Below are 27,174 nucleotides of genomic sequence, written 5' to 3' on the forward strand. Positions count from 1 at the left end.
AATGCAAAACTGAGTGAAGAGCAGTTTTTTCTTCATTCAACAAGAGAAGACACATACAGTAGGTGTGTGTGCAATTAAGAATTTAATAGGAGTCTATGAAACTAAAATCCTAAACTCCCAAGAGCAATAAACCACTTCAGAAAGTTCCCAAATTCTGTTACACTGACTTTTGGAGATCCCAGCACTTCATGGTAGGGCAAAGTGCTGAATACAAAATGGTGCTAATGCTTTCCCGTTTTTGGGGGGAGGAGGGAGTGGTAATGGTAGTAGAGACAAACGTATCCTTATATTTGAGTCCTGGAGGTTATTTTCCACAAAGGACCATTAAAAAGAAAAAGTCTGATAAATAAATAATATCACTCCTCTTTGTTAATTACAGTAAATTATTTACCTTTGGTACTCTTAGAAACACGCACTGGTGACATTAATTATTGAAGGAATGAATTATATCACACAAAAAGGTATCACCACCATCATGTAATATTTACCAGGGCCAGAGTGTGCCAGCACACTGGGACTCCACATCCCCTTGAGTCCTTCCTTACCTCCTTTACTGCTGCAGTTCTCTGCCGCTCATTGGAACTTTGTCATGACACAAATGAACAAATGCCACACTTGATCAACCAAAGAGCTAGATGTCTTAATATGTGTTCTAGACAGTAATACTTAAATGTACTTTTTTCTTTTCTTTTCCTAATTCAGGTTTCCTCAGGTCTACAGGTGACCCTAACTAAATTTGAATAACAAATACAGACAAACAGATGCACCCTGACAGCGCATCTATCTAAATATAAACTATGGTAGCTCAACTGAACTTACAGTATCTTAGATAGATGCTGAATTAGCAGCTTCCTTTCTATCTCCAAATATTTGGTTCTACAGATCAGACTTTGCCTAAAACTGAAATGGAAAATTTCAACTATTTATTGACTTTAATAAATAATATAAATTTCAAAATGTTCTAATACATTAATATGTAGAGCACCATGATACTAAAGATAAGTCTTACCTCCATTTTGTTAACTATTTGTTAGTCATTTAAATTAATAAAGAGGACACCACATATGATGAAGGCTAAAGATAAACTATCCCTGGCTCCTAAGTCTTCTGCAGCAAGGAGTGTATGCCCAGTGTTTAACGGAACAGCTCAGCTTTAAAGCTGAGCCACAGACTTGGATTTGGGAGAGGCCTCTGCCACCTGTTAACAGAGAACATTTGTTACCCCCTCCTGGATTTCCACAGTGAAAAGGCAATTTGGTGTGTAACTGTGGGCATCTCCCTGCTCCTTTATAGTTACACTGGTCCTGGAACTATGGAGTGATTATCTGGGTGGTAAATCTGACACAGGGGGCTGGGAGGGCTTGCTTGGATCTAGCTTCAATTCTTGTGGGTCTGGGCTGGGCCTGGCCAGAGACCAGCAGCCTCTCTTGCTCTCCAGCACCTTCCTCTGTAAGGGGAATGACTGTACTGGGCTGGCTCTGCTAGATAAGGGACTCCACCTATTTTAGGGGTTCAGTTATCAGGCCCACTTAGCTCAGATACTAAGTCAGTCTTCAACCTGGTCCTCATCAGGAACCAAGGTGATACTTCACCCTCAGTCTTTATCTTCACTTTGAGGTTGTCCCACCATCACCTGCTGCTTTCACGATGCTTGGTGTGTTTTCCCAATTTTCACACTGTCAGTTTCCACACTTTCAAGTTGGTGGCTTGTTGATATGGAGATTTAATGAAACTGTACACCAAATTCTGGCAATAATGCCAGTGTTGGTTTGGAATTATAATAAGATCTCTTTGTATGTGTAAAGCCTTATATTATTTCCAAAGGACTTTCAGTTACATTAGGATTTTTGTTAAAATAGGATCATTTATGTTTGAAATCAGCAAAACCAAAAATATTTTGGTTCCATGCTGAGCATTGGGCCTTTCTGGTTATATACACAGGATGCTTAGGTCAAACTAACAGAGCTCAATCATGTATGAAAATACATCTTAAAAAAAAAAACTCTGTCTTATTTATTCACTTAAAAAATGTTTAAATTCTTTTGTTAATAGCACTACCACAACACTGTGCATCAATGGCAAGGAATATCTTAGATCTTTACATTTATTTGTTCTTTGAGTCCTCAGAAACTATTAGAACTGGGAGCAATACCATACTCATGTTACAGATAAGGCAACTGAGGTTCAGAAAGATTTCAACAATTTGGCAACAGAAAGCCAACACCTAGCACAAGGTAACTCTAGTGGAATATTATATTAAAGAAAAAAATTCACATTGACTTATTAATACTTTTATTCCTATGTCAAAAGTAATATGAATGCATGCATCATTTTTCATTTTGGAAGTGATGTCAAGGATACTATTAAAATCAAAATACACATTATTCAAGAGAGTCCAAAGCCTGACTAATGATGATATCACTGTCTTTAAGAGCTTAATGCTTTCCAAAAATAGCTTCTCACTAGCCCTATTCATCAGAAGAAAGAAGAGAGCAAGTACACACTGGCCTTGCAAACAAGGACACACCCAAATGGATAGGTCTGGAAATAAGTGCCTAGGCACAGAAGAAAGAAGTTGAATGTGTTTGCAAAAGAAAGATAGAGATCCAATTAGTTCTATCATTTGGTAACTCCCAGGCTACTATCAATCCTCATGGTTGGATATCACAGTTAAGGTCCAGGATTGAATCTGCAGGGGCCACGTCTGTCAGCTTTACCACCTCTGGAAGCCTGCAGAAAGGGTCCTGCAAATTAACCAGCAGCCTTGACAGGCAAATGTTAGCAGTACTCAATAGACCTCATAATAACAGGTTACGCACAAAACTCAGTGTACCGCCTAATCTGTAAAACAGTAAACACAATTTAGCTGAGTGACAGCTGGATGACGTAAGCAGACTGGGAGCCCAAGAATGCAAAGGCGTGTCAAGGATAACTTCACCCCTGGAGCACAGATTGGACAGGGCCAAGGCAGGGAAACCCATGTGAATGTCAGTTTCCCTATACAAAGAATGAAAGGATGTGGATTTGAGTTAGGCTGTGGTATTTCATAGCCCAGTGTACACCAAGTCAAAACCTCCTTGTACCTCCTTTTCTGCATTAGGGTAATGAGCAGATAACATCAACTGCCCCAATTCACTTAATAATGGAATGACCCAAGTAATGTAAAAATGATTTGAAAATTCTACAATGCTATACAAACAGAAACACAGGTTGTAATAGTCTAATGCACCTAGATTTTAATAATTGAAGATAATTTAGTTCTTACATTTATATAATTTTACCATCCCTTTGTGTAAATTTTTGGGATAGTACACACTTTTCAGACTGTGGGCAGATATCAGAACATAAGACAACAGTAGTGTTGTTGCTATGGGAAGTACTTGAGAAGCTTGAACTCTTGGGATTGTAGAGCGAGCTCAGTGATAAAACACTTGCCTAGCATGTACATGATTCCATCCTCAGCACTGCGAAAATAAGTAAGTAATAAACAAGCACGAACTTTTTTCATAGCTGGCGTGCTTTTCTAAGAACTGCCATACTTGTCCTATTAAAGAGGCTCTTTAAAGAAATCAAAGAGAGGTGGAGTTCAAGTATCCATCAGACCGAAGGCTCTTTGTTTGTTTTGGGGGATACTAGGGTTTAAAACCCTAAGGCCTCATGCTTACTGGGCAGGCACTCTACCACTTGAGCTACTCTACCAGCCCCTGTTGTTTGTTTTTTGAGACAAGCTCTCACTTTGTAGCCTAGGTTGGCTTCAAACTTAAAATTCTCCTGCTTCAGCCTCTTGAGTGCCAGAGATTACAGTCATGTACCACCACACCCAGTCAGACCTAAGCTCTGTTCTCTGCTCTACAAAATGTGTGGCAGTGAGCAATGACATATTCCTCTTAGCCCCACTCTCCTTATTTGAAAGTGGCAATGACAATACCTATGTAAGGTGGCTTGGAAATATGAAACAAGATGGCCCATTGCTAAAATGCTATGGCAGATATAATACGAAATGTTATAATTGTTTTGACCTTATAATACAGTGGATATTAAGTAAAATGGCAAACTGCCACCCAAATAGACAGTAGGCCTATTTAGACATCTAGCTCAACTATTTTGAAGCATTATCTTAAGAAATGGATTCCAAAGCAACAAAATAAAATTAAAATTAAAAGCTTCTCTAACAAGGAAAATAGGTACTTTTATTTCTTTCTGAAATACATCTTTTCTTGAGATCAACTATTGTTGCCTTAAAGATTTACTTTGAGACTAAAATATAACGAAGCTCCGTTCTTTGGGATTTCCAACTCTGATTGATTTCAAGTTAACTTAGGCAGTAAGTTCAACAAAAGAAGGTGAATCAAGGTTTGCTTGCAAGCTGAACATGTCACTGTGACCACATTCAGATCAAGACGGTTAAACTGCACTACCTTAAGTAACTCACAATATCAACCTGTCCGCCTTAAAAAAAAAACAAACCATCTGCAATCTTGCTGACCCATCTTTTCAAGGTGTTGAATGGATCACCTGAGTAATGCTGACAAAGCACTTTGAAGAGAGAAAGCAGCATATTAAGTGTCAGTAGTCAAAGGTGCTTATCTTCTTGGGGACTATCTCTAGGAAATCTTTAATCTGAGGCTGGCTACCTTCTGCCATCACACACATTTCTGATCCCCTCCCTTTAGAATTAGCATAAGCAAAAGAAATAGAAGGTAAATGTGCTGGGGTATACAGTGCAGGTGGGGTGGAATAGGGTGAGAAGCAGAAGAGGAAAAGCTGACTATTAGCATACCCAGTCTTTTGGGTTAGGTATTCTTTTCCTTTTCTATCACTGAAGTAGTTAAAAACAGCTAGATCATAAAAAAGTAAATGTGCAATTTCTACTGAAGGACTCTCCAATTTGCATACTACTTGCTAATATATCAAACAGCTCATAGCACAATATGACTAAATGTATATAAATCCAAAAGACTGGAATCCCAGGCTGTGAGATAAATGAGAAGAGTTATGGGTAGAAGTTGTGACAGCTTTGGGCATGTGTGGCTACCATGAGGACTCCAATATCATTTACAGAACTATCTCCACAAACAGCCAATGCAACTGTTTATACAGTACTTTAGTTAAACTTCTAAAACAGTCAGTATTTGAAGACCTGCCTTCATTAGACAAAAACCATGTGGAAAAATCAGGTTCAAAAAGAACTCAGTAAAGGAAAGCAGTCTAATCAGAGGGAGGGAACAAGGCAGAACAGCTGCCATATTTCTCTCTTTTCAGAGATATACTGCATCTAACGCAACAGAACTGGGAGGAAGCAGAAGGTGTTCATTTCATACTGATTAATTGGCAAGAGTCTCCTTTCTAAAAGTTTTTTTGGGGGGTGGGAGGGCTTGGAAAACCAAAGTTTATAGCTATTCTCTTATAGCTCAGTTTCTTTTTATTTTGCTAAAACTAGATTTATTTATTTCTAGAGAGAAACCTTAAAATAATATCTCAAGGTTGAATGTCACTTTAAGATCATAGAAGACTTTGTGGTGCCATGGTTATGTGGTGGTTTATGCCAGATTTGATTACCACCAACAGCTAGCACAAAATCAAATGAAACTCGTGGGCTGGGGGGGGGAGGGGATTGAAATCAAATTACCAGTTTAAATGGCAAGAAAGTCTAGATGGTGCTAACTTCAGGCATGGCTAAATCCAACCATATCTCCAATGACATTAGGAATCATTTGTCTTCAAGTACTACTCCCAGCAGCTTTGGTTTTAATGTCATCTCCATAGCTTGGCTACCTGGAGTTTTTTCTTTCTCAAAAGGTTAAACAGTCTCCAATCTGCTTTGCAAGATTGGCTCAAATTTCACTTTTTTAAGCAATTGCTGCAATTCAGGAAAAGGGATGCTCTAAATGGCAGGATTTGGGTCCCTACCTTGGAGGAAAAAGGGCATTCTACCCCTTCTAAATTACATTGACTGAGGAACAGGTGGGGGTATAGATCTGACCAGATCCTTGAACTGCCGCCAGAATAAGTGTAGCAGTTGGTGGCACTCAGGAAAATAACTCACACTCATTATTTCTGTTCTTCTATCTTTGAGTAACTCTAAGAAATCCTATTCAGTTAAATGTTTCTGGCTACAATACACCCTTTGGTTTTAGAACTACTTGTGGGGTCATTCAAAAATTAACTGCTTGAATTGATTATTTGTAAACTTCTATCATGCCTTCTACCTCACATCCACCTGAAGGTCAAATATTTCAATCCCTTTAGTGGTGCCTTACATGCTATTAAGTTTTAGCTCTTCGTACTTTTCATAACCTGTTGATGAATATATTATAATTTGTCAATTTTAAAAAACATATTAAATAGTAAAAATTTATTAGAATTGAAATAAGCATAATGAGGAGCACTGTGTCTTTGATGCTAAAAAATGGAACAAGATAGTGGCCATATCTTTAAGAATACTAATAAATCTAAAATCTTGGAGGACAGACTGTAAAGTTCTTGGGCTCTTCATTGGCTTTTGCTCACACTGAGCACTGCAGATGTAAAATGTAAAATGTTAAAAGCAGTCAACCTGGAACAAGGTGGCCAGTGATTCTGTCCCTTACAAGCTGTATTCCCTGGGTTGAGTTACTTAAGTTCTCTGGTTTCTTCAACTCTTTAATGGGGCAAAGAAATTATCTCATAAAGTTGTTGGGAAATATAAGCTGGTAAAAACAAAACAAAACACCACTTAGAATAGTTCCAGGCACATAGTAGGAACTCAGAATTTTAGCTGTTTTCATTACTGTCATAAGTGCCCTCACCATTCTATCTCCTCACTCTTAGGCATCTGATGAATAGCACTGCACTTATGAGATCAGTACCGGCTGATCTGTATCACAAATACTAATCACATAAGCTATACACACAACTGCGCAATAATGATGTCAGAGTAAATGAAAGCACCAGTTGACTACATTCATCCCAGACAACGAGGCCTCAGTTTAGACCAATCCCCTTTATTAACTATTTGGAAAAGAATGTTTCTGAGCACGATGATGCTTTAAGACAACCTGACACACAAATATCTCAGCTTATAAAACAAATACAGGTGATTGTGACTGATCAATATATAGTCATCCTTTGGTATCCATGGGGGATTTGTTCTAGGATCCCCATTCCCTGCAAATCCTCAAATCCTCGGATGCTGAGTCCCTTCTATAAAATGGTGTGGTATTTGCATGAAACCTACACACATCCTCCTGTGACTTTAAGTCAGCTCTAGAATACCTAGTACAATGTAAATAGTTGTATTGTTTAGAGAAAAAGTCTATGCGTACTCAGTACAGATGTACATATCCCCAAATGTTTTGATTTCGATGAGACTAACCAGTGGGTGGGGAGGGTCTAGAGGTCTGACATAAAGCTTCAGTAAGTGTTGCCTAACTAAAGGAATAGCCCAGAACCACCTGTGGAGTTCTAAAAAACACAGCCCAGGAGCCCAGTCATAGAGATGCTGACTCTGTAGGTATCTCATTTTTAGAAGAGCCACAGGTGATCACCACATGCACTTATAGTTAAGGATTCTGACTATGACACAGCAGCATTCAACTCTGGGTACTGAGAATCCCATGCCCAGGCCTGCCGAGGCTGGCTAAGTCAGGGACTGAGCAGCCATATTTTAAAATGTTCTTCCAGTGATTCCATAAGCAGATACTTTATCTAAAATTCTCAGACAGATGCAAGACATGATTCCATTTACATATCCAAGTTCATAACGTTAGGTGACCCTGGATTAACAGGGAAAAGAAAGGTAACAGGATAGAGGGTTCATGGTAGTAAGGGTTTATTTTTAACCTGGGGTGGGGGTGTGTGTGAAAGAAGTGGTAACAGATTAATCATGATTAAGGCTTAGCAGGGAATGGAGTTGTATTTATCTCTCTCAACTCCTACACCCTCAGATCTGGCATCCACACTTGTCTTTATCCAGCATAGAATCCTAGGAACAAGGTGGTGGCAGTCTGTACTTATCAATCTGGGTCTCAAATGTACTTTAAATATGGTTTAATATGCAAACTAATGAACCAGCAGGACAATGACAAGGCCACTGGGCTTTTGAAGCGGGGAAAGTCTGCTCTTGTTGAAAAAAAGGGAAGTGCACAGTTAACTTTTGTTCATTTTCTACCTTTACTTGTCAAAGCACCTTTATCTGGGCAATAATGGGGTAGTTTTAAATCTGACAGGAAGTCATGTATCACTCTTTAAGAATTCTAAATATTTAAAACTTCTTTCATGCTTTCAAATGGACTTACTACTCTGGAGAAACTACATTTTGAAATCCACAAAATCAGAGTGTTACAAAAGACATAGACCTCTAACATTTGATCATTGGATTTTTAACTTAAAGTGTGTCAGTGCACTTCTGAAGGAAATGCTTCTTACTGGTCTTGCACAGTGTCACAAGATTCTTCTTCCTGAAAGCCTCTCTGGAGGCTGGGAATCAGACTTTTCCTTGTCCACAATCAGCCAGACACTGGGAAATAGTTAACACATTTCTTTCAAAATTTGTTTTCTCTCTTTATTGAGAGAGAGAGAGAGAGAGAGAGAGAGAGAGACAGAATGTGTGTGTATGAGGAACTGGGTGAACTCATGGGACGCCCCTTTTTCCTTTATTTGTTTTTCAGAAAGAGTCTCTTGCTTTCTGCCCAGGCTGACTTTATACTGTGATACTCCTATCTACACCTCCTGAGTGGCTGGGATTACAGGCCACACCTGCCTTGTTCTTTGACATAGAGGTTCACCAAGTTTTTTTTTGCCAGGACTGGTGTTGAACCTCTATCTTCCTATTTTCACTTCACAAGTAGCTAGGATTACAGGCAGGCACCACCACACTGCACCCAGCTTCTTTCTCAACTTTTTATTTTGAAGGGGCTCATACAAACAAAGTTGAAAGAAATACTGTGTACAGAATATCAACCTAGATAACATTTTGATAAACCATCTGAAAATAAGTAGCTGACTTAATGATTACTTCATTCCTGAGAACTTCAGTATATTCCCCTAGACTATAGCTTCAATGCTATTATCAATGTTAAGAAAATTAACATTTCCAAATATACGACCTTATATTTATTTTCCCATACTCCCAGTTGTCCCTAAAATGTTAAGACTTTCACTTTTTTTCCCCTAAATCTTTTGTAAGTTTGTCATGGATTTATGTGGTCCAGAATGATGTTATATGCTCACTAAATTAACCACTAAAGAAAACAATTTCCTGTTTCTACTGTTATCACCATAATTTTTACAAGAGGGTCATAATGACTGGTGCTCTCCCTGCCAGCTACTCTACAGAAGTGCTCATGATGTCCACACAGACATTTCTAAAACTGAAGCAGCAACAAACTAACTATAAGCACATCAGTTTTGACTTGAAAGTTCCTTGTCTTTCTTTTCACAAACACTTAGTTTTGAGTTCATTCTACCTGAGTAAACACACCTTGGTGTAAGCTAACGGGCAACTATGTGAGAACCCTCAGAAGCCTGTTTGCAACATTACAGCACCATAAATGTTTACACTTGACTTTGATGTTGATATGGGCATTGCTTGGGAGGTAGATAAATACTGTGGTAATTGTGGTCATGCTACTGGTGGAGACGATGGTCCCAATTTCAGGCCCTTATTCTAAAACAAGTATATATTCAGAAATAAAACCATAATTATATTCAACCAGGTATCCCTCACACATGTTTTAAATAAGAGCCAAGTGTCACTGATAACCAAGGAGTCTCCTTTCACCTGTAATTTTTTAAGTTTTGTGGCATTTCCTTAGGGCATAAAGAAGAATAACAGGCATTTTTATATTTAAATGTTATCAATATATCTACTAATATCTCACCCATTTGGGGACTTGAAGAGAGCAGGATAACTAGGCAAGCCTAATGACCACAGTCAAGGAAAATGAGAGTTCTTCAGAAATATCAGTCAGTATCTCGCAAGATTACTTGTGTGCAAGAACTTAACTTCATTATTTGAGACAAAGGTTTTTTCTAGTACTAACACACACTTAAACCCATGACATACTACTGCGCTTGTAATAATTTTCCAAAGGTTTTCTACATTTGACCAAATACTGAATAGCCTCTGTATTCACCTCTGTTAAGGGCTGCTTGCTAAGCATGTTTGGAGGGTGTAAAGTAACATCCACTGTAGGTCCTTGTGAAGTACAATGCACATCTGTATGCCTGGCAAGAGCATCTCCAGACATGTGGGAGTTCCAAAAGTCTGATTGCCCGTCTCTTAACCTCTAGCTTGGGCATAAGTGACTACCAATTACTCATCTTTCTCAAGACACCTTCATTGTGCAATGAATAAGTAAGTCTACCATGACTTCATTAATTATTTACATTGTTTAACTATTATAAGCCATCTTTAAATTAGTTTTATAGTCCAAACAGTTTCATCCACTATCAGACACTGCTATGCATATTTAAAAGCAGTCATGGAGTATGTTTAGAATGTATTCTAGAAATATCCTAAGTCCACATGCAACAGGACTGTGAGGCTAGGACTTCTTATAGTATATTAACCCAATATCTATTCAACAATAATTATTGAAAGAAGAAATTGCACCAACACCAAATGAATCTAGGAGAGATTCTGGGAGAAGGTAAGGTACTATTAGGTCTTGAGAAGGCCTACCACAGGTAGCTTTAAAGCTAACAGTTCAAAAATATGATCAATCTAATCTTTACTTGTTAAAAACGAATCTGGCAAATCCCAATGTGCACGCAAAGTTTGCTTAGCGTTATTCACTCATATGAATAATGTCAGCAACTTTAGCTAATAATTATTATGAATCCCGCCTAAAGAAAATGTGAAATAGATTTGACCTAAAGATGAGAAAGGTATCTATGCATTTCCAAGGACTTTCTATTTCTCTTCTGTGGAATCTGAGGGATTTACCTGCAGAAGAGAGTGACATTTCTGATTGTGGCACAATCAATTCTTTAACTGGCTAGTACCAGAAATTTTACCAATGCAAAATCATATATGTATGATTTTGCTACAGACACAGAGATTGATTAAATCACACAAATGCAAGTTTAACAATCAGGCTATTTTAAGAATGCATACCTGCTCTTTGGATGGCACAAGGAGCTCTTCAATCATCATGCTGTCCCGTGCATAGGAGCTTCTGTTCAAGGTGTAAGACCTATCCGAACTGAAGGAGCGGAGGCTGTTGTATTTACAGTTAACCATTCAAAAGTGGTAGATGATGATGAGATGAATAAAAGAAAATTAATGCATGCAACTTTAAGAATAGGTAAGATGGCTAAAAATATCAATAAATGCTTTCTTGAAAACACATAACCAGAAATAAAATTCTTTATATTTGAGGCAATGTCTTGAGTGTACATGACCTCATGATCAGGTTTTGTTTAAAATTAGGCCAGTTGGCATTAAATCTGTGAGATGAAATGCATGAAAACTTTGGATGTTTCACTATGAAGCTACACCAACTAGAAGAATCTCTAGTTAATTGGTAATTAGGAGAATTTACACAGAATAACACCTTATGGTGGAATCTCTTCTCTTTCTGGTCCATGATTGCTTGCCTTGCACTGCTGAGTTATGTCTGCTGTGACGGGTCTATTTATGCCTTTGGGAACTGGCTATGTCTTTAATGTACGGAGAACTCTGGTTTGTAGTTACTACTCATGAACGTTATCAAGAAAGAAGTGCCACAAATACACCTCCTTGTTTCTCTTTGCCATCTTCCTGCTCTCAAAGAGAACTTAAACCTCCCTGTGTGTTTTTTTGCTATATCCTGCCTTTGCTTGGCCCTACTCTTTTTTTCCTTGCTCTTTCTACTGTACATTCTCCTTCTAAGCTTCTCTCAAATGTAATTTGTAGTCCTTAACCTTCCCAGAGTGCAGCTCTCCTGAGGCCCGAATTTGCCTCTTGCCACAGTGGTCTATAAACTAAAAACCATTAGAAAAATGAACTGTAGGACTAGAGCTCCTACCATGTCACCTTGGTGACCTTGCATAAATCTACATTAGTCATGCAAAACTCATGATTACAATTAATCTGATACTTGGACTAATGCCTGTGATTCTCCTGGAACAGGGAGGATGAAGACTTGTGGGGAACTGCTCTGAGGTCATCTCCCACTAGCCTCCCTACCTCACCTGCAGACTGTCACAAGATAGCTTTTCACACCACCTGTTTCTAATGAGGTATGGGCTTTTCGGTCTTGTCTTTCTTGGAACTGAGCTACAGAATATAAAACAGCTTAGGTGAAGTCTAGAATTAGTAACTCAACAATAGGATATTCCATAACTGGCATTATAGACATCCAGCCCCTTTGCTTTGGTGTCCTTTTGGTGGAGGACATTAGAAGTAAGCACTTTTCATTTCTTCTTTTCACTGCCCATATAAATGATGAACTGCCTGAATCTCAGTGAGGCTTATCATCTCTTTAGTAATTGAATTGACCATGACTTTGGCCTTGTCTTGTGTTGGAAAAGATCAAAAAAGAGGTAAATAAGGAATGATTCCATGCTTTGTACAAAATAAATTCTTTTCCCAACTGCCTACTAGTCTAAAGATTACCTGAAAATGGGCAAGAAACAGAAGCCCTTGATATTATCTGCCTTATTCAAGTGCCTAGAATTTGAGCCTTAGCTTTCTCCAGAATCTCAGATTGATCTCTCTGAATCAAAAATAACCATCATTCTACTGCCATTATTCAGTATACTCAGCAAATATTTACTAACTACTGTGAGCATGATCCCTGCACAGAAGAACTTCCCTAGCACTCTACAGGACTCTGTCCAATCATGGGACCCATTGCTCTTCCTTTGATCTTCTTGTTTCAGTTGCAAGCATTTCTTTCTGTTACTCCTGTTTCTAGTCTCTTATCTTCTCTCAAGTACAGAAGCTTCCTAAGAACAAGAATTCTTTCTAACTCAACACTGTCCAACAGAACTCTATGCTATGATGGAGATGTGCAAATTTTTGCTGTCTGTGTGGCAAAAGCCTGCAGTATTAGATGGTGCAGTTTCCAAGAACTCATAGTTATGTTCCCTTGTACTCCACTGATACAATGTGAAGGGCACTGGAAGACTCCACTCTCTGTGTTGTACATTCTTTTCTTCAAATTATCATTCCCATCACATGATATGTTAACACTGGTAGTACATGATACAGTCTTATTTATATGCAAACAACACTTTAAAGTTTTAAAAGCGATTACATATTCATTTTAATTTGTTTTTAAATATATCTAAGATTTAATACTTTTCCAATATCTTCTCCTTTTTAATTTATGTTTTGAATGACAACTGCAGAACAGAGCTCAGAATTGGCTATCAACAGAAAGGCCTAAAGTTGTCCTCATTTTATACAATGTCCAAAGCTCTTATTCCCGATCATCTCAGACCAACTTACATTGGAAAGGTGGACCCCAAGAAATCCATGATGCTTCACTCTGAATCCTTAATACAGAGAAGTACTTTCAAGTAGCAAAATTATTATTGCTTGGGGGGGGCTCTGGGAAGCATTAAATAATTTTCAACTAAGGTTAACTAAATTATTTGTAGCCATCAGTATACCCTAAATGTTAAATAAAGGAAGTGTTAGAAAAACATGCCTTAAAATTCTACAATTGTACTAGTATACCTAGCACAACTCAAATAAAAACAGCAACCAGCAAACAGACAGCCCTCCAAATTAAGACTTTTTCTTTAAACCCAATGAAACCTTTTCAGTTATTTCATGCACTATACAAAATTTGTTAAGAGAAATTCCTTAAGTATTCAGTCACTGTTACATAAGTAACATTTTTTTCTTATACATTGAGCTTCTTGCTAATTTTCTCAGCCACTATACTGATTTTCTAAAGCTGGGCACAAAACAAAAAAAGCACATCGCAGCACATCACAGCACATCACAACACAATGCTGAAGAAAATAAAGATGAAAAAAATGAGCCAGGGAAGGGCAGAGAAACACCAAAAAAGCTCCATGTCTTCTTACCTTATCTTGGGACTATTTTTAAAGTATTTTTAGGAAAAACAAAAACAAAAACAGGAAAAATACGATGCAAAAAATCAGACAGGGAAAAAAGAAAAAAAAATGTTATGGTTGAATGAGTTACACATTTAATGTATTCCATCTTAAATGTTACACTCAGAATAATTTACATAATGCTCTAACCAAATGCTTTAGAAAAATACTGGCTTTAGAGTTTTAAAGAAATATTTGCCTTTGAGCATAACATGAATTGCCAACGTAAAAAAAAAAAGACTTACATATAATAGCAACGAATAATGGTGCAATCGAAATTAGAAGTGTGAAAGCTTTGAAATTATCTTTAAAAAACTGTAAGAGGCAATATTCTGCTTCCATGTTTGACTGGATCACAGCTGCTATAATTTTCTATGTATAAATGATGAATTTATGAAATGTAAAGAAGAGAAGACAGCTAATTATTGGATTACAAAAGCTAATAAAATGTAAATAAAATGTAAAGAATTTGGGATTTTTTAATATTCTGCATATTTTCATTTGTAACTTGTTGCTATTTGTGATTACCTGAAATACTATTTTTAAAGTTATTTTTCCTTTTCTTGTTAATGACACCTGCTACAATAAGATGCTATGGCTTGTTAAGAAATATAAAGAAAAAGTTCTGCTAAGTTGTATGAGTTTCAAAATTCTATATCAAAAAGACTAACTCAAAGAAAAATCAATCAGTATCTAAACTGGGACAACTAAACACACTGAGAATAAACTCCAAGGTTTACTTTGTGGGAAGTGCCATTTACTATTAGACAATGAAACTTTTTTACAACAGTTTCTTAAACTATAGGAAAATGTCCTCAGGGCTCTGGCTTAGAAGGTTTAATTATTAGCTTTAAAATAACTTGACTGTCAGCAAACATGCTGTTAATCCACACCAGAGAAAAAGAAGTCTACAAATTCTGGACAAGGTCCTGTTTCTTTAAACAAAGTCAGAGAAGTTTGAGTCAGGTTTTTCATGTACAAAAGTTTTGTGTTTTGGTTGTAAGTGTTGATTAAATACATCACCTTTCCTCACCATGACTTTGGTAAGTCACTGTTACCCTCCTAACAAATCACTTTGCAAACAAAATCATGAAATAGTTTCATAAGAGACTGTCTACACTTGGGGGACAACTTTAATAAGTATCACTTTATTGGGGATATTCTCTTATAAGTCTTAATCATAAATTAATTCTTTTAGTGGCAAAGAGAGAACACTCAGCAATCCATATACATATTTCTTACTTATTTGCAAATATTGCTGAGGGAAAATTTAACTTTGAAACATGTCCTAGTTTTGTCAGCAAGTTCTATGCTTGAAGCATGACTACCACATGGGGGAAAGAAAGAACAAACAATTAATTAACATCTTCGATCACATGAAATTAAGACTATAAGCCACGAAAGAAACAGCAGAGCATGTATGTTGGAGACCATTTGACCAAATTCACATCCTCATCCAAAGAGCATGTTCTGAGATAACATGGAAAATGAAAATGATGCTGTTTTATGACAAATCATGGTTGTTTTCTATTAACTATGAAAACCAACAACAGTGAAATACCTGGCAGAACGGGCTCCAAGACTGAAGCCCATGTAGCCTTCAGCAGGCAGGGAATCGTCACCCAGTTCCTTGAGGTCTTGTGGCCCGAGATATTTGTCTGTGTCCCCTGTCATTGCATCTTCACCTGCAGAGGTACAGAGCAAGGCAAACTCAGAAGCCTCCCTTTTAACTGTGTATCAGTCATGATGAAAAACACTTTGATCATCAGCAAATCCCCCTTTTCTCATGTCCTCTTCCCCTACCCCTAGAGAGCTTTGGTAACTGCATATAGAAGGAAAGAATGTGGATAGAGATTAGTACACAATTTCAAGGGTGAATTCAAGTAACATATTCAGCTCTAAGTGTTAAATACCAATTTGAAAACATTATCCCAAACTCCCTCAAACCCCTTCAGCCCCAGCTAACTAGAAAGGTGGATCTTTCCTGTCAGTTTTCCTCACCTCAGCCATGATGAGGGCAGCTTGTCTGAGTGGACATAAATTGCAAAATAAGACCTACCTCTTCATTACTGTTCTTAAAATTATATGTGGGAAGGGAACAGACCTTTTAAAGCCAGTTTCCTCCTAGGATTTTGGTTTGGGGCTTATGCAAGAAAGTAGCAAGTTATTTTTGTGAGCTATAACTGCTCATTTGGGCGACCTTGGAATACATTAATTTTGAACTGTTTCTAAACCTATCAAATTCACAACTGAGCCCAGCTGTCCCAGGGCTTGCAGTCTACTTGGAAAGCCTTCTACAGAGATAGAAAAGGGACTTCCCAGTTTGAAAGGGGAACTGTATAAATTGTTCTTTAACTACCCATACAAAGAGTTAATCACACAAATACTTTCATTAGCTGCATATGCCTACCATGACCTCACAAGGAAAACAACATTCCAAGAGTGACAGGGCAGGTTTTTTGATTGTCTTTTGCCCTCTGGGGTGTTTCTCATCCTTCTTAAAATGTAGCACAGGCTGTTAGAAAAGTTCCTTCCATACACAGGCAAACTATCTTTTTTTATTACTTTCATTCCCTTTCTGGACACAAGCTTGGCTGGCGAAAGAGATTTCAAACGTGTGTGTGCTGTGTTTTCTCAAAGCAAGTGATTCATCCTACACAGCTTTATTTTCCTTTTCCTCCATTCAGACCCATTTACAATTTCCATTCATTTAAACTCAGGAGCTCAGATTTTAAACAACCAACCGATCAAGTCTAAAAATACACTGTCAACTACCGTTTTTGCAAACATAAAAACTAAATAGATCAACTTTCTACTGCTACCCCGTATGACAAGATTATTTTAAGGAACTAATTTACAGCTGGGCTCTTTGCACATTCACTCTATCTGAAACAAAACCAGCATACACCAAGCACAACTTAAAGATCTTACTCTGTGGGAAAGCCATTTCCACCAGGCTGGGCTGATCAAATGTTTTCCTGATGTTTCCAGGAATTTCTTAAGCAGTGATTTACAATCAACCTTCAAACCAGCCCCAGCAAGCCAATCCCTGGGTGGGATCCACTTTCTTCTCCACGGCCGCAGAGTTCCCCTCAGCTCTTGGGTTCTTGGTAGGCAACTGTGGAATTACACATCTTTTCCCACTCAGCAGAGTTCGAAGATTTTCAAATTTTCAGACCAAAAAAAAAAAAATCTGGCAACACTTAATTGAGATTAGAATCCTTTTGATCACTCCGCAGACATCCTTTTAAAGTGCCTTCTGATTGGATTAGGAACTTCTCTGGCAAGCCTCTAGCAGGACCGAATGGTGACATAAATGCAAGCCCAGGAGTTATTTGTATGTAAATATGAGGACTGCTCGGGTGTAGACTTTCGGTAATTTGATACCAGCCCAAGTGAGTAACTGAGACAGCCTTAAATTCAGGGAGAAAGCGCGAGGTGCTGCCTGGAATCAGGAGGTGACTCTTCTCAAATATGAATGAAGAAACAGCCAACCCAGGTAGAGGAAAAACATTAGAAGAAAACAAAGAAATGGCCCAGGCAGGGAGTGGCTGGGAGTTCCAGGCAAACTTTCAACTTTGTTCTCAGCTGGGAACACCGGGAGCCTCAGTTATTTATGGTCCCTGTCAGGTGGAAGGAGGGGAAAAGAGAAGGGAGGGCCTGCCCTTGAGTTGAGGTTGTGAAACCGTGGGCCCGGGGAAGCAGGCGTGACATCCAGAAGTCTCAAAGATGCAGGCTGGAATACACGAATGTCCACTGCTTTTGATCAGGAGTTGGAAGAAAAGGCCCGAGTGACACAAGCAGGGAAAAGTAACTGGGTGTTCTGCTTTCTTCTTAGCACATGTTCTTTCAACTATTTAACATATTCAGAGGGACTAACTGGGTGTCCCTCCTTAAGGGGTAATGGGAAAAGGAGCCAGGCCCAGGGAGGTGCCTAGAGAGAGAGGCCTTTGTTCCTGGGAGTTTACTACTGGGCTGTTACATTGTCTCTAACTCTGTAACTCAGGACCTCCCAGGTGTCTCCGCCCTGTTTATGTTGGCCATGAGAAAAAACCTAGCAGGGTTCTGTATCCTCCATCTGGGTCTCTCACACTGGAGAGACCATTTTAATTACTCCCCCTCACCCCAATAGTTGAAGAATTAGGTTAGAAAGTAAAGGGTTTTGAAACTGTTTTGAGGAAGTTAGCTCTCTGCAACCTGTCATCATAGTGTGTGGATCTCCTTGGAATGTTAGGTAAATACACAGCGATTTGAATCGATAAGGTAGGGGACAAATTTGTTCTCCCTGGATAAATGTACAATTAAATGAATATATGACTCATGTTAACATGCTATGACAACTGGTGCTTTAATTCAACTGGACTGGATGTAAGCATTTTAAATACACAGAAACAGAAAGGAAGGTGTTTATAATACCTGGTACGTATTGAAAACTATTCTCTTGCAGAAGAATAATTTCCTAGTTCTGTCACTAATCTGCTTTTCCCATCTGAAAACAGAATCCAAACTACGTAAGGTAGCCTTGCTGATGACTGCCATTCATTCAAACTTCCCAGCAAGGTTTGGGATACAACACCCCTCCCCTAGAGGTCTTGGCTACTGTCAACTCTGGCCACCATTCCCCACCCACCCTGTCTGCCTGTCAGAATTATTTTAGTCCCTAGAATTCCTTAAACTCTTAGACTTTGACCCCTTTTGTAGGGTGTGCTCTCTGAATAGAACCTTTCCACTTCTCTAATTTATCCAGTCAGTGCCTTTTCCTACAAACCCTCTCCCCTTACACTCAACATCTTAGGTAGGTGTCCCTACTGTGTGTGGCCTTCATCAGGATGTCAAACCAGGTCTCTCCCATTGCCTGGTGAGAACCCTTAGCATAGGAGCCATCTTTTTCCTAGGCCACACATACTGGCAATGCCCTTGAAATAGTTTTGAAATTTATGATTGCTAATAAATAAATTTGTTCTACTTTTATTTTTTAAATCTCCAGGCCACAGCAGTTTAGCACTCTTCAAATTAAGCTTGAGGACTGGCAAATAGTAAAGTTTTAATGAAAGTAAATTTCCGTCACTTTTTCTGTCCTTCTTAGATTCCAGAATGGTTACCCAAAAGCAGCCCTGGGTGGGTGAGGGTGGGAGCTGTCTACACTTTTGGCCAAAAATGAATTAAAATCAACTAGCCTGATGATAGCAATCATGTACTTACTATTTTAGAATAATGAAAGAATTTATTAAAAGAAATGGAATTCAGAAAATAATAATGGGGCTTGTATGTGAAAGAGGGACAGTGGCAGGGGTCAGGGGTTAAGGAGAGGAGGGAGAGGGAAAGGAAAGGATACGAAGGGATGAAAAGGATTGAAGTACACTATGTACGTGTGTCTCTGCACAGCATAATAAAACCCACCAAACAAGCCTGGCACTGGTGGCTCACACCTATAATCCTAGCTACTCAGGAGGCAGAGATCAGGAAGATCATGGTCTGAAGCCAGTCCTGGGCAAAGAGTTTGTAAGACCCTATCTCAAAAATGCCCAACACAAAAGAGGACTGGTAGAATTCAAGTAGTAGAGGGCCTGCCTGTCAAGTGTGAGACTCTGAGTTCAAACCCCAGTACCACCAAAAAACCCAAAGACAAACTAAAAACCCCCCAAACCCACCAAACACTTTTTTTAAAAAAGGAGTGTGTGGGGGGGTGGAAATATAATGGAGGAGGTGAATTTGTTCAAAGTACATTGCACACATGTATGAAATTATCACAATGAAATCTCCTCGTATTATTAATGTGTGCTGGTTCAACAGTTTTTAAAAAGAAGTGGAATTTAGAAATAAAGGCAATGATATTATTTTTATACAGCTTTGCATAGTAGGCACTCTGGGTTCAAATAGAAGCTCTACCATTTATTGATTGGGTGACCTTCGCAATATCATTTTATTGCTGTGAGTCATAGTTTTAATCTCTACAAAACTGGGACAGAGGCGGAAGCAGAAGATCTTGAGTTCCAAACCAATCTGGGCTACATAGCTAGTCTCTGTCTCAAAAATAAAACAAACAAACAAAAAAACAGCTGGGCACCTATGGCTTATGTCTGTAATCCTAGGTATTCAGAAAGTAGAGATCAGGAAGATTGTGGTTCAAGGCCAGACTGGGTAAAAAAGTGAGACCCTTTCTAAAAAATACACACACACACACACACACACACACACACACACACGAAGGGCTGGTGGAGTGGCTTACGTGGCAGAGTGCTCGCCTAGGAAGCAAGAAGGAAGCCCTGAGTTAAAACTCCAGTACTACAATAACAGTAGTACAACAAAAAATGGGACTAAGAAGGATTCCTTTACCTAACACTATCCCTAAGACTTCCTAGTGGAATTAGCTGAAATAATGCACCAAATAAGGGCTTAATCAGCACTGTGATTATTATTCAGCTTTCTCTCCTGTCCAAATAACATATACATGCCTCAACTATTCAAATTTCTACTATTTCTACCAGTAAAGACAAAATCCCACCACAGCAGCAATTTGTTCTTGGTCTGTATTACCTAACACAGAGGACTTCCTGGTTCAGAATAGGTATTGAACAAATACTTCTTATTTGAATAAATAAATGATTGAACGACAGTAACAAAATTAATCCATTCTCCTTTCAATAAACAAAAATTCTGTAATTCTTATGTAACACATTGCTATACTGAAGATTAGAAAGGAGTAAGATGAATTATACTGAGTGACTTCTTAACTGCCTCTACTCCACTCCACTATCTTATCCAAAAATATTTTGGTTATTGGCAGCTTCTCACTAACAGGTACAGGTGTGTATAAGCCAACTAGGGAAATTCTATTAATGGTTTACACTCATTCAATATCAGAAGTACATAAATACACACACACACACACACACACTCTAAGAGCCACATATTTTCACTTCCTGAGATGTTCTTGGGTAGGTTTCTAGTTCCAGATGTGTTTGGTACAGTTCAGTAACTGTTATGTTATAAGTAAGTTTAGCTTTTGGCAAAGATGGCATTAGCAGTCTTTAAGATGCTCTCCACAGCTGGTGGCTCACACCTGTAATCCTAGCTACTCAGGAGGCAGAGATCAGGAGGATTGCAGTTTGAAGCCAACCTGGGCCAACTAGGTCGCAAGACCCATCACAAAGATAGGGCAGGTGGAGTGGCTCAAGGTGAAGGCCACCCCTTCCTCCAATGAAACATATTTCCTACTTTTCATGCTCTTGTGTAACATTCCCTTAGTGGAATCTGGAAAATGAGTTTGCATGACCTCTATGAGGTAAAAGAAACTCTGCAGTTTCTTTATCTCTTGGGACACCGTACAGAGAATTCCAGTGCAGTTTAAGATATTTGATCACTATGAGACTACTGTTATGAAGAAGCTGGAGGTAGACATTTGGAGAGGCTTCTGTGAGAAAGATAGAGAGTGAAGAGAGAGAAAAGAGAGGCCTAGCCAGCACTCAGCTGTTCCAGCCAACCTAGCTGAGGTCCCAGACTTCGAATGAAGGTCTGGATATCTGGTTATCTTACTCCTGCCTCAGCTGCAATCTCTGAAAGTGCCTAAGAGCCCAGCTGAGCCCAGTTATCTCACAGACCACTGCGAGACAATACTATACTAACGCAGTGAGTTTAGAAATGGGTTGTTATTTTGCAAAATGTAACTAAATCAGAGAGAAATGAGAAATGTCAAGGTCCGAAGGTAAGTCAAAGAGGTCACACAGTGGTTGCCTAATGCATCCCTAATAATTTACAGTTAGAGAAGTACAGTAGCATCATTAGAAAAGGCCTCATCCGTTTAGCATTGACTTTGTGTCTTCCAAAACTTTCATCTTGAGCACTGAGGTTCTTATTGTTGATCCATTTCTGTCAATAATATACCAGAAGCAAGAAAATGTTAAAAAGAGAGCACAAAACTTCCCAAATCTATCTTGCCCCCTCCATTAACCATGTGATACAAATGCCATTTTGGAGGCATTTCCCTTCAATTCCCCAGCTATCTCCTTTTCCTAGTCCTCCTTACACCATGAGTAGGCTAAGAAATTTCCTGCACCATAATGAACCATTCATAAATCAATAATTTGTCTACTTGGAAAACAATACAAAACAGAACAAGGAACAATGGAGAGAAAGGAAAAGAACATACTAAATTATCATCAGGGCTGTGGTGGACCAAGTAGGTGAACTCTCATTTTTTTAGATTTCAACTCAGTGATCCAGTACATGATGTAATACATTTAATCCCTCTTCCTTACAATCCTCATTACACCCTCTCATGATCCTTTTGTGCTGAACAGAGGAAACAGTTCTTGGCACGATATTTAAAAGTGTTTTCTCACCCCAGGAATTCTTCTATTTTCTCTCTTCCCTTTCTCCCTCTGCTGGCAATTTTCTTCTAATCTTTTTCTACATTAGGGCCACCACCACCAAATACTTTTGTTGCTTTTCTAGGGACTGAGTTGTTTTTCCACCTGGCTGGAGACTTGACTCATAGAGAAAGTTTCTTTAAATAACTGTACCAAGTTATTTTGTGAGAAATTTTGCTCAGAAGTACTTAATTTTTGTCTTGTGAAATGCAGAATCTTCCCCAAGATATGCATTTTGTAACATTAAAAGGTGAAATTTATAGTACAAAACACCTCCCAATGAATTAGTAGCACAAAACCACCAAATTGCATGAGACTGAAAAAAGCTACAACAGCAAGAATAAAGAGAAATATAATTTCTATTCTGTAATGATTTATTAGGAGTTGGTTTCTTAATAGAACTCAGCAATAGTTCTATACACAAACAGTTAATGATCAAATTGAAAATGACCTAAATTTCATTCATTATTTTTTAAGAAGTGATTTTTGATCATATAAAGAGAGGAGATGAAAACTAGTGAGAAATAATCCTTTACCCATTCCTAGTCTGCTCCGTAGGGCAGAGGATGAGATCAGATCATTCTAATTACCACTACTACTTATTGAGCATTCACTAGGTTCTAGGCACCGTGCTCGGCACCTTGTATATTATCTAATGTAATTCTTGTAACCTTATTTCCATTTCAAATCACAATGGAATAAATAATCCAAGATCACTTAGAACATAGGAAAGATTGGATTCAAAATTAGTCAATTTGACTTTGGAGTCCTACTTTTAACTACTCTATTGTGCTGACTACAGAAAACTTAAGACTACTACTGAACAAATACTATATGAAATTGATCATCGAAAGGTAAGCCGTGAGGGCTTTCTTTTTCTGGTTTGTTCCATATCCATGCCCAGAAGAGTGCCTGGCATGTAGTAAATGCTCAGTAAATGTGTGGACAGATTGAAAGATCAGTGATTGCTTTTGAAGAGGCAACTATATTACTGGAGTGAGAGGCAGAGAGACTTACTTTTCACTGTAAACTCTTGTACCTTGGGAATTTTGTACCATGTGCATCTATCACCTATTCAAAAAATGAGTAAAATTAATAAAACAAAATACAGGGACTGCAGATAAATCATACAAGCTGTGTGTTCCATACACCAGAAACTGTGCTGTGACATATGTCAGGTAGGAACTGAGATGAATATGTGTACCATTGGATATCCAGCAAATATGGAGAAGAAACTCAAGAGGATTATATCCTACCTTACTTGCTTCTGTAAGAGATAGAACAGAAAAAAAAAATGAAATAATAAGACAGGAAGAAGTTAGTGTGGTATTTCTGGTAGCTTCCTTATGTTCTAAAACAGTGGTTGTCAATCTGAAATGACCTGGAGACTTGCAATCTTAACAAATTCCCAAGTGAATTTGAAGCTGCTGGTCTAGGCACCACACTTTGAGAGTCACAAGTCTCAAGGAATTTTAAATGACAAATGATAAATGATAGTTATCTAATATTAATATTGACCATATAGAATTAAGTTGCTATTTTTCAGGTAGAAATTACCAGAATAATTAAAATACCAGCTTTAGCAACTAAATTGAATTAAATGAGTACAGTGTTTCTCAGACTTCAATAAACACACAGGATTTGTATTACTGGATACACAGGCCTAGGCTAGGCCTGAGTTTCTGCACATATCAGGCTCTTGGTTGACTGCCAGGTTTCTGGTCTGCAAACCATATTTTGGATAAACAGATGATAGAGTCAACTGTTGCCTTTGAGACACCTAGTCTCTAGTAAGGAAGACCAGGATGTAAATAATAATACAAATATCATACAGCTACTATTTCTCTAGTGCTTTCCACATGACAGACTGAGCACGTTTTATGCATACCTCATTTAATCCTCACCCTTATAGTACTACCATTCCCCTTTTATAGGTGAATAAACATACTCAGAGAGGTAATTTATTCTTTAAAACTCTTATGTCAAGGGGCAGAGCCCAGTTTGGATTTGCAGTCAGATTACAGAACCTAAACCCTTAACCACCATTCCACAATTGCTGAATATGACCAGAGGAATTACAAACAAGTACAGCAAGGGCTCAAAGGGAGGCTCACATTTGATTGAGCAGGTTCAGCAGAGGTTGATGGGGGAGGGTGTGTGAGCTAAGAGTGAGAGAAGGGTGAAATGGGGATCTGACCATTTCCAAAAGGGACAGAATGAGAGTCCCAAGAATAGCAAGGTGCCAGCTTGGCTGAAGTGCGAGGAAATGTGTTATAGGAAATCAGCTTGTTGGGCCATATTTTTAGGGCCCTTGGAATGGGATTATAGACTAATAACTGCCATGTAAGTGACAAACAACATATATCCACCAGCGGGTGCAAATGCAGTTATTTTGTTGACTGTCTTTTTTTTTTTTTTTTAAACTGAAGATTCACATTTTCCTTGCTTCTCCTTGTCTCTTGCCTTGATTCTAATCCTAGAGTAGAAAACGGGATAGACTGTCATATACATCTGACAAAAAAAAAATGAGTTGACATTTGTTGGGCACCTACTGTATGCCAGTCACTGTTCTAAGTATTTCATGTATGTTATTTCTTTCCATCTTCACAGCAACTCTATGTGGTATTACTAATCCCTTAGAAGGAGTTAATAGTGAGAAATAAGATCCAGCATGTTTTACTTGCTGAAGGTTCAAGTAAGGGACATAAAATACAGATAACTTTGAACAGAAAATGTTTTCCATCAAATCAAAAACTTAACTGAAAGATTTATCTCATCCAACAGTTAAACAATACACTTTCAGCCTACAGAATACAAATGATTGTATTTGCTCACATAATTTTCCCCTTGGTCTCCAAATATTCTCATTCTTAATAAAGAAAGGAAGGAAGTAGGAGTAGGAAGGAAGAGGAATATGGTTAGATTAGGACCTTGATCCACTCAAAACTTTAATTCTATAAGTCTTTTTGTAGCCTAGAGTCATGCAGTAGCTAGTGGGAAAATTACTATGATTCCATATCTTCTACAGTTTGGAGCAAGAGTCTGTGTTAACTTCAGCAAGGTTGCTACGAATATTCTAAGAGGAGGAAAAAGGCAAGGGATATATGGAGGACAGAATTGTGCTACCTACTTCAAGAGCTTCCTGTGTGCTTCAGATACTTCTAGGTTGGACTGGAGAACCAGAGGGATGCTTCTGGCATGGTTGAAGGCTCAGCTGGCATCCCCAAGTTCAAGGTAAAGAGTAGAGTGAATGCCTCCCCCTGCCTCTCCAATCTCCACCTGTCCCCTCAGCTAGGAATGAGCAGATGATGGGGACTTCACTCTAACTCTTTATTTTCCATAATCTTCTCTTCTTTCAGAATATAAATTAAGCACTAGAATACAATGTTTTCTTGCTTTCCTTCTCAAAATACGTGGTAACTGTGGGGAAAGTTGAGAAAATAGTTAAATGGGTAGTGGGTCAAATAGGTGAGCCTAAGAAGGCTGAGGAACTGTGCTATTATTGCATGTGAGAGGGCCCTATGTGGGAGCACCATCCTCTGCATTCTTCTGTCCTTTCCCTAGCTCTTTGTGTGTATAAGATCCTAGCCTTATAGGTGGCCAAAAAAGAATGGAGTTTGAATGTCAAGGTTTGCACACCTCTTAAACAACCAGTTGCTGCTATCCCTCAGATCAAATGACTCTCCCTGTTCAGGTTATTTTTTTTTATAGTTCATACTTAATTTGATTATTTTTTAAACACTATTTTGTTCATTTTGACAAGGCATGGTTCTTTTAAAAAAAACTGTACAGCAGTTTACTGCTCCCTAATCTAGGCTAGATAGTTTCTAAAGTAAGCATGCATGACTCGGTGTTGGAACTTTTCCAGATGCAGCAATGAAAAGTTGTGATCTCAGTTGGGTTAATAAACAAACCCATCCCAGAAAGGAAAAAAAGATTCAGTGTCTTTCCTACAAAGAGGTCGAAAAAGACAACGTGGAGACAGACACTATAATTTTTTCATAGTTATCACTCCTCTTAACCCTGATGTAGAAGTTCTGCCTAGTCATCTAAGTGGGATTAGACAGCTCGCTGACTTGGGCAAATAAGCACCTACATCTAAAGACAGAACACAGGTGTGAAGGGGTACAAGATTATTCACTCTGCTTCATTATCTAAAATCCATGCCATGCGTAAAGAAGACTGGACGATGAATTAATTACTGCCCACAAGCTAGCAGTGGGAAACCAGGCACTGAAATGCTGGTTTCCTAATTTGCACAGAAACAAGCTGGCTAAGTTCAAGGTGGCAACTTCCTGCCAACTGATTCTTTCCTAGCCATTTATCCAGCCTCATCCCCAAATCTGGCCCTTCCCAGTCTCAGCTTTTCATGACCTGGGCACATAAGGACCCTTTGCACAATACAGGTACTCTTAGATCCCAGGTATGTATAAAGAAGTACCAGGTGCTTTGCCCACAAAGAGTACTCTGTGTAGGCAAAGATTTGGTCTCTTCTTCTTCTATATCCAAACTGCCTGCCTGCCATAAACCAGGGAATAAGCATTGGTTTATTGGATTATGTTTCCAATTTATACCCCAAAGACGTACACATACAAGCCAAGACAGTGGGGCCTCTTCTGAGTTCTCATCATCTCTGAGGTTCTGGCCCAGAGGATGAGAACCTCCCCTCCCCATTTGTAACATCTTCCCAGGGTTTCTCTAACTCCTCTTGCTGTCTGTCCACCACCCTACCTGGCCCTGACCTACTCAATCTTGGTGTTGGTGCCCTTGG

The 27,174-nt window shown here is 38.6% G+C and overlaps 1 protein-coding gene across 12 annotated transcripts in view; it reads right to left on the bottom strand.

The window, feature by feature from the left end:
* Nucleotides 1-27,174, bottom strand: part of Ank3 (ankyrin 3) — a 618,024-nt gene that overhangs the window by 79,463 nt on the left and 511,387 nt on the right. For 7 of the 12 annotated variants that reach the window (XM_074078910.1, XM_074078911.1, XM_074078912.1 and 4 more), the window contains 3 exons: nt 23,421-23,474; nt 15,596-15,719; nt 11,099-11,201 (listed from right to left, as the gene is read on the bottom strand). In XM_074078910.1, coding sequence (XP_073935011.1) covers nt 11,099-11,201; nt 15,596-15,719; nt 23,421-23,474 — 281 coding nt within the window. Of the gene's footprint in view, nt 1-11,098; nt 11,202-15,595; nt 15,720-16,965; nt 18,596-23,420; nt 23,475-27,174 lie in introns of those variants that run through there. The other 5 variants (XM_074078914.1, XM_074078916.1, XM_074078921.1 and 2 more) reach the window with 2 other exon arrangements.

Source organism: Castor canadensis, chromosome 7, assembly GCF_047511655.1.
Source record: "Castor canadensis chromosome 7, mCasCan1.hap1v2, whole genome shotgun sequence".
Lineage (NCBI taxonomy): Eukaryota > Metazoa > Chordata > Mammalia > Rodentia > Castoridae > Castor > Castor canadensis.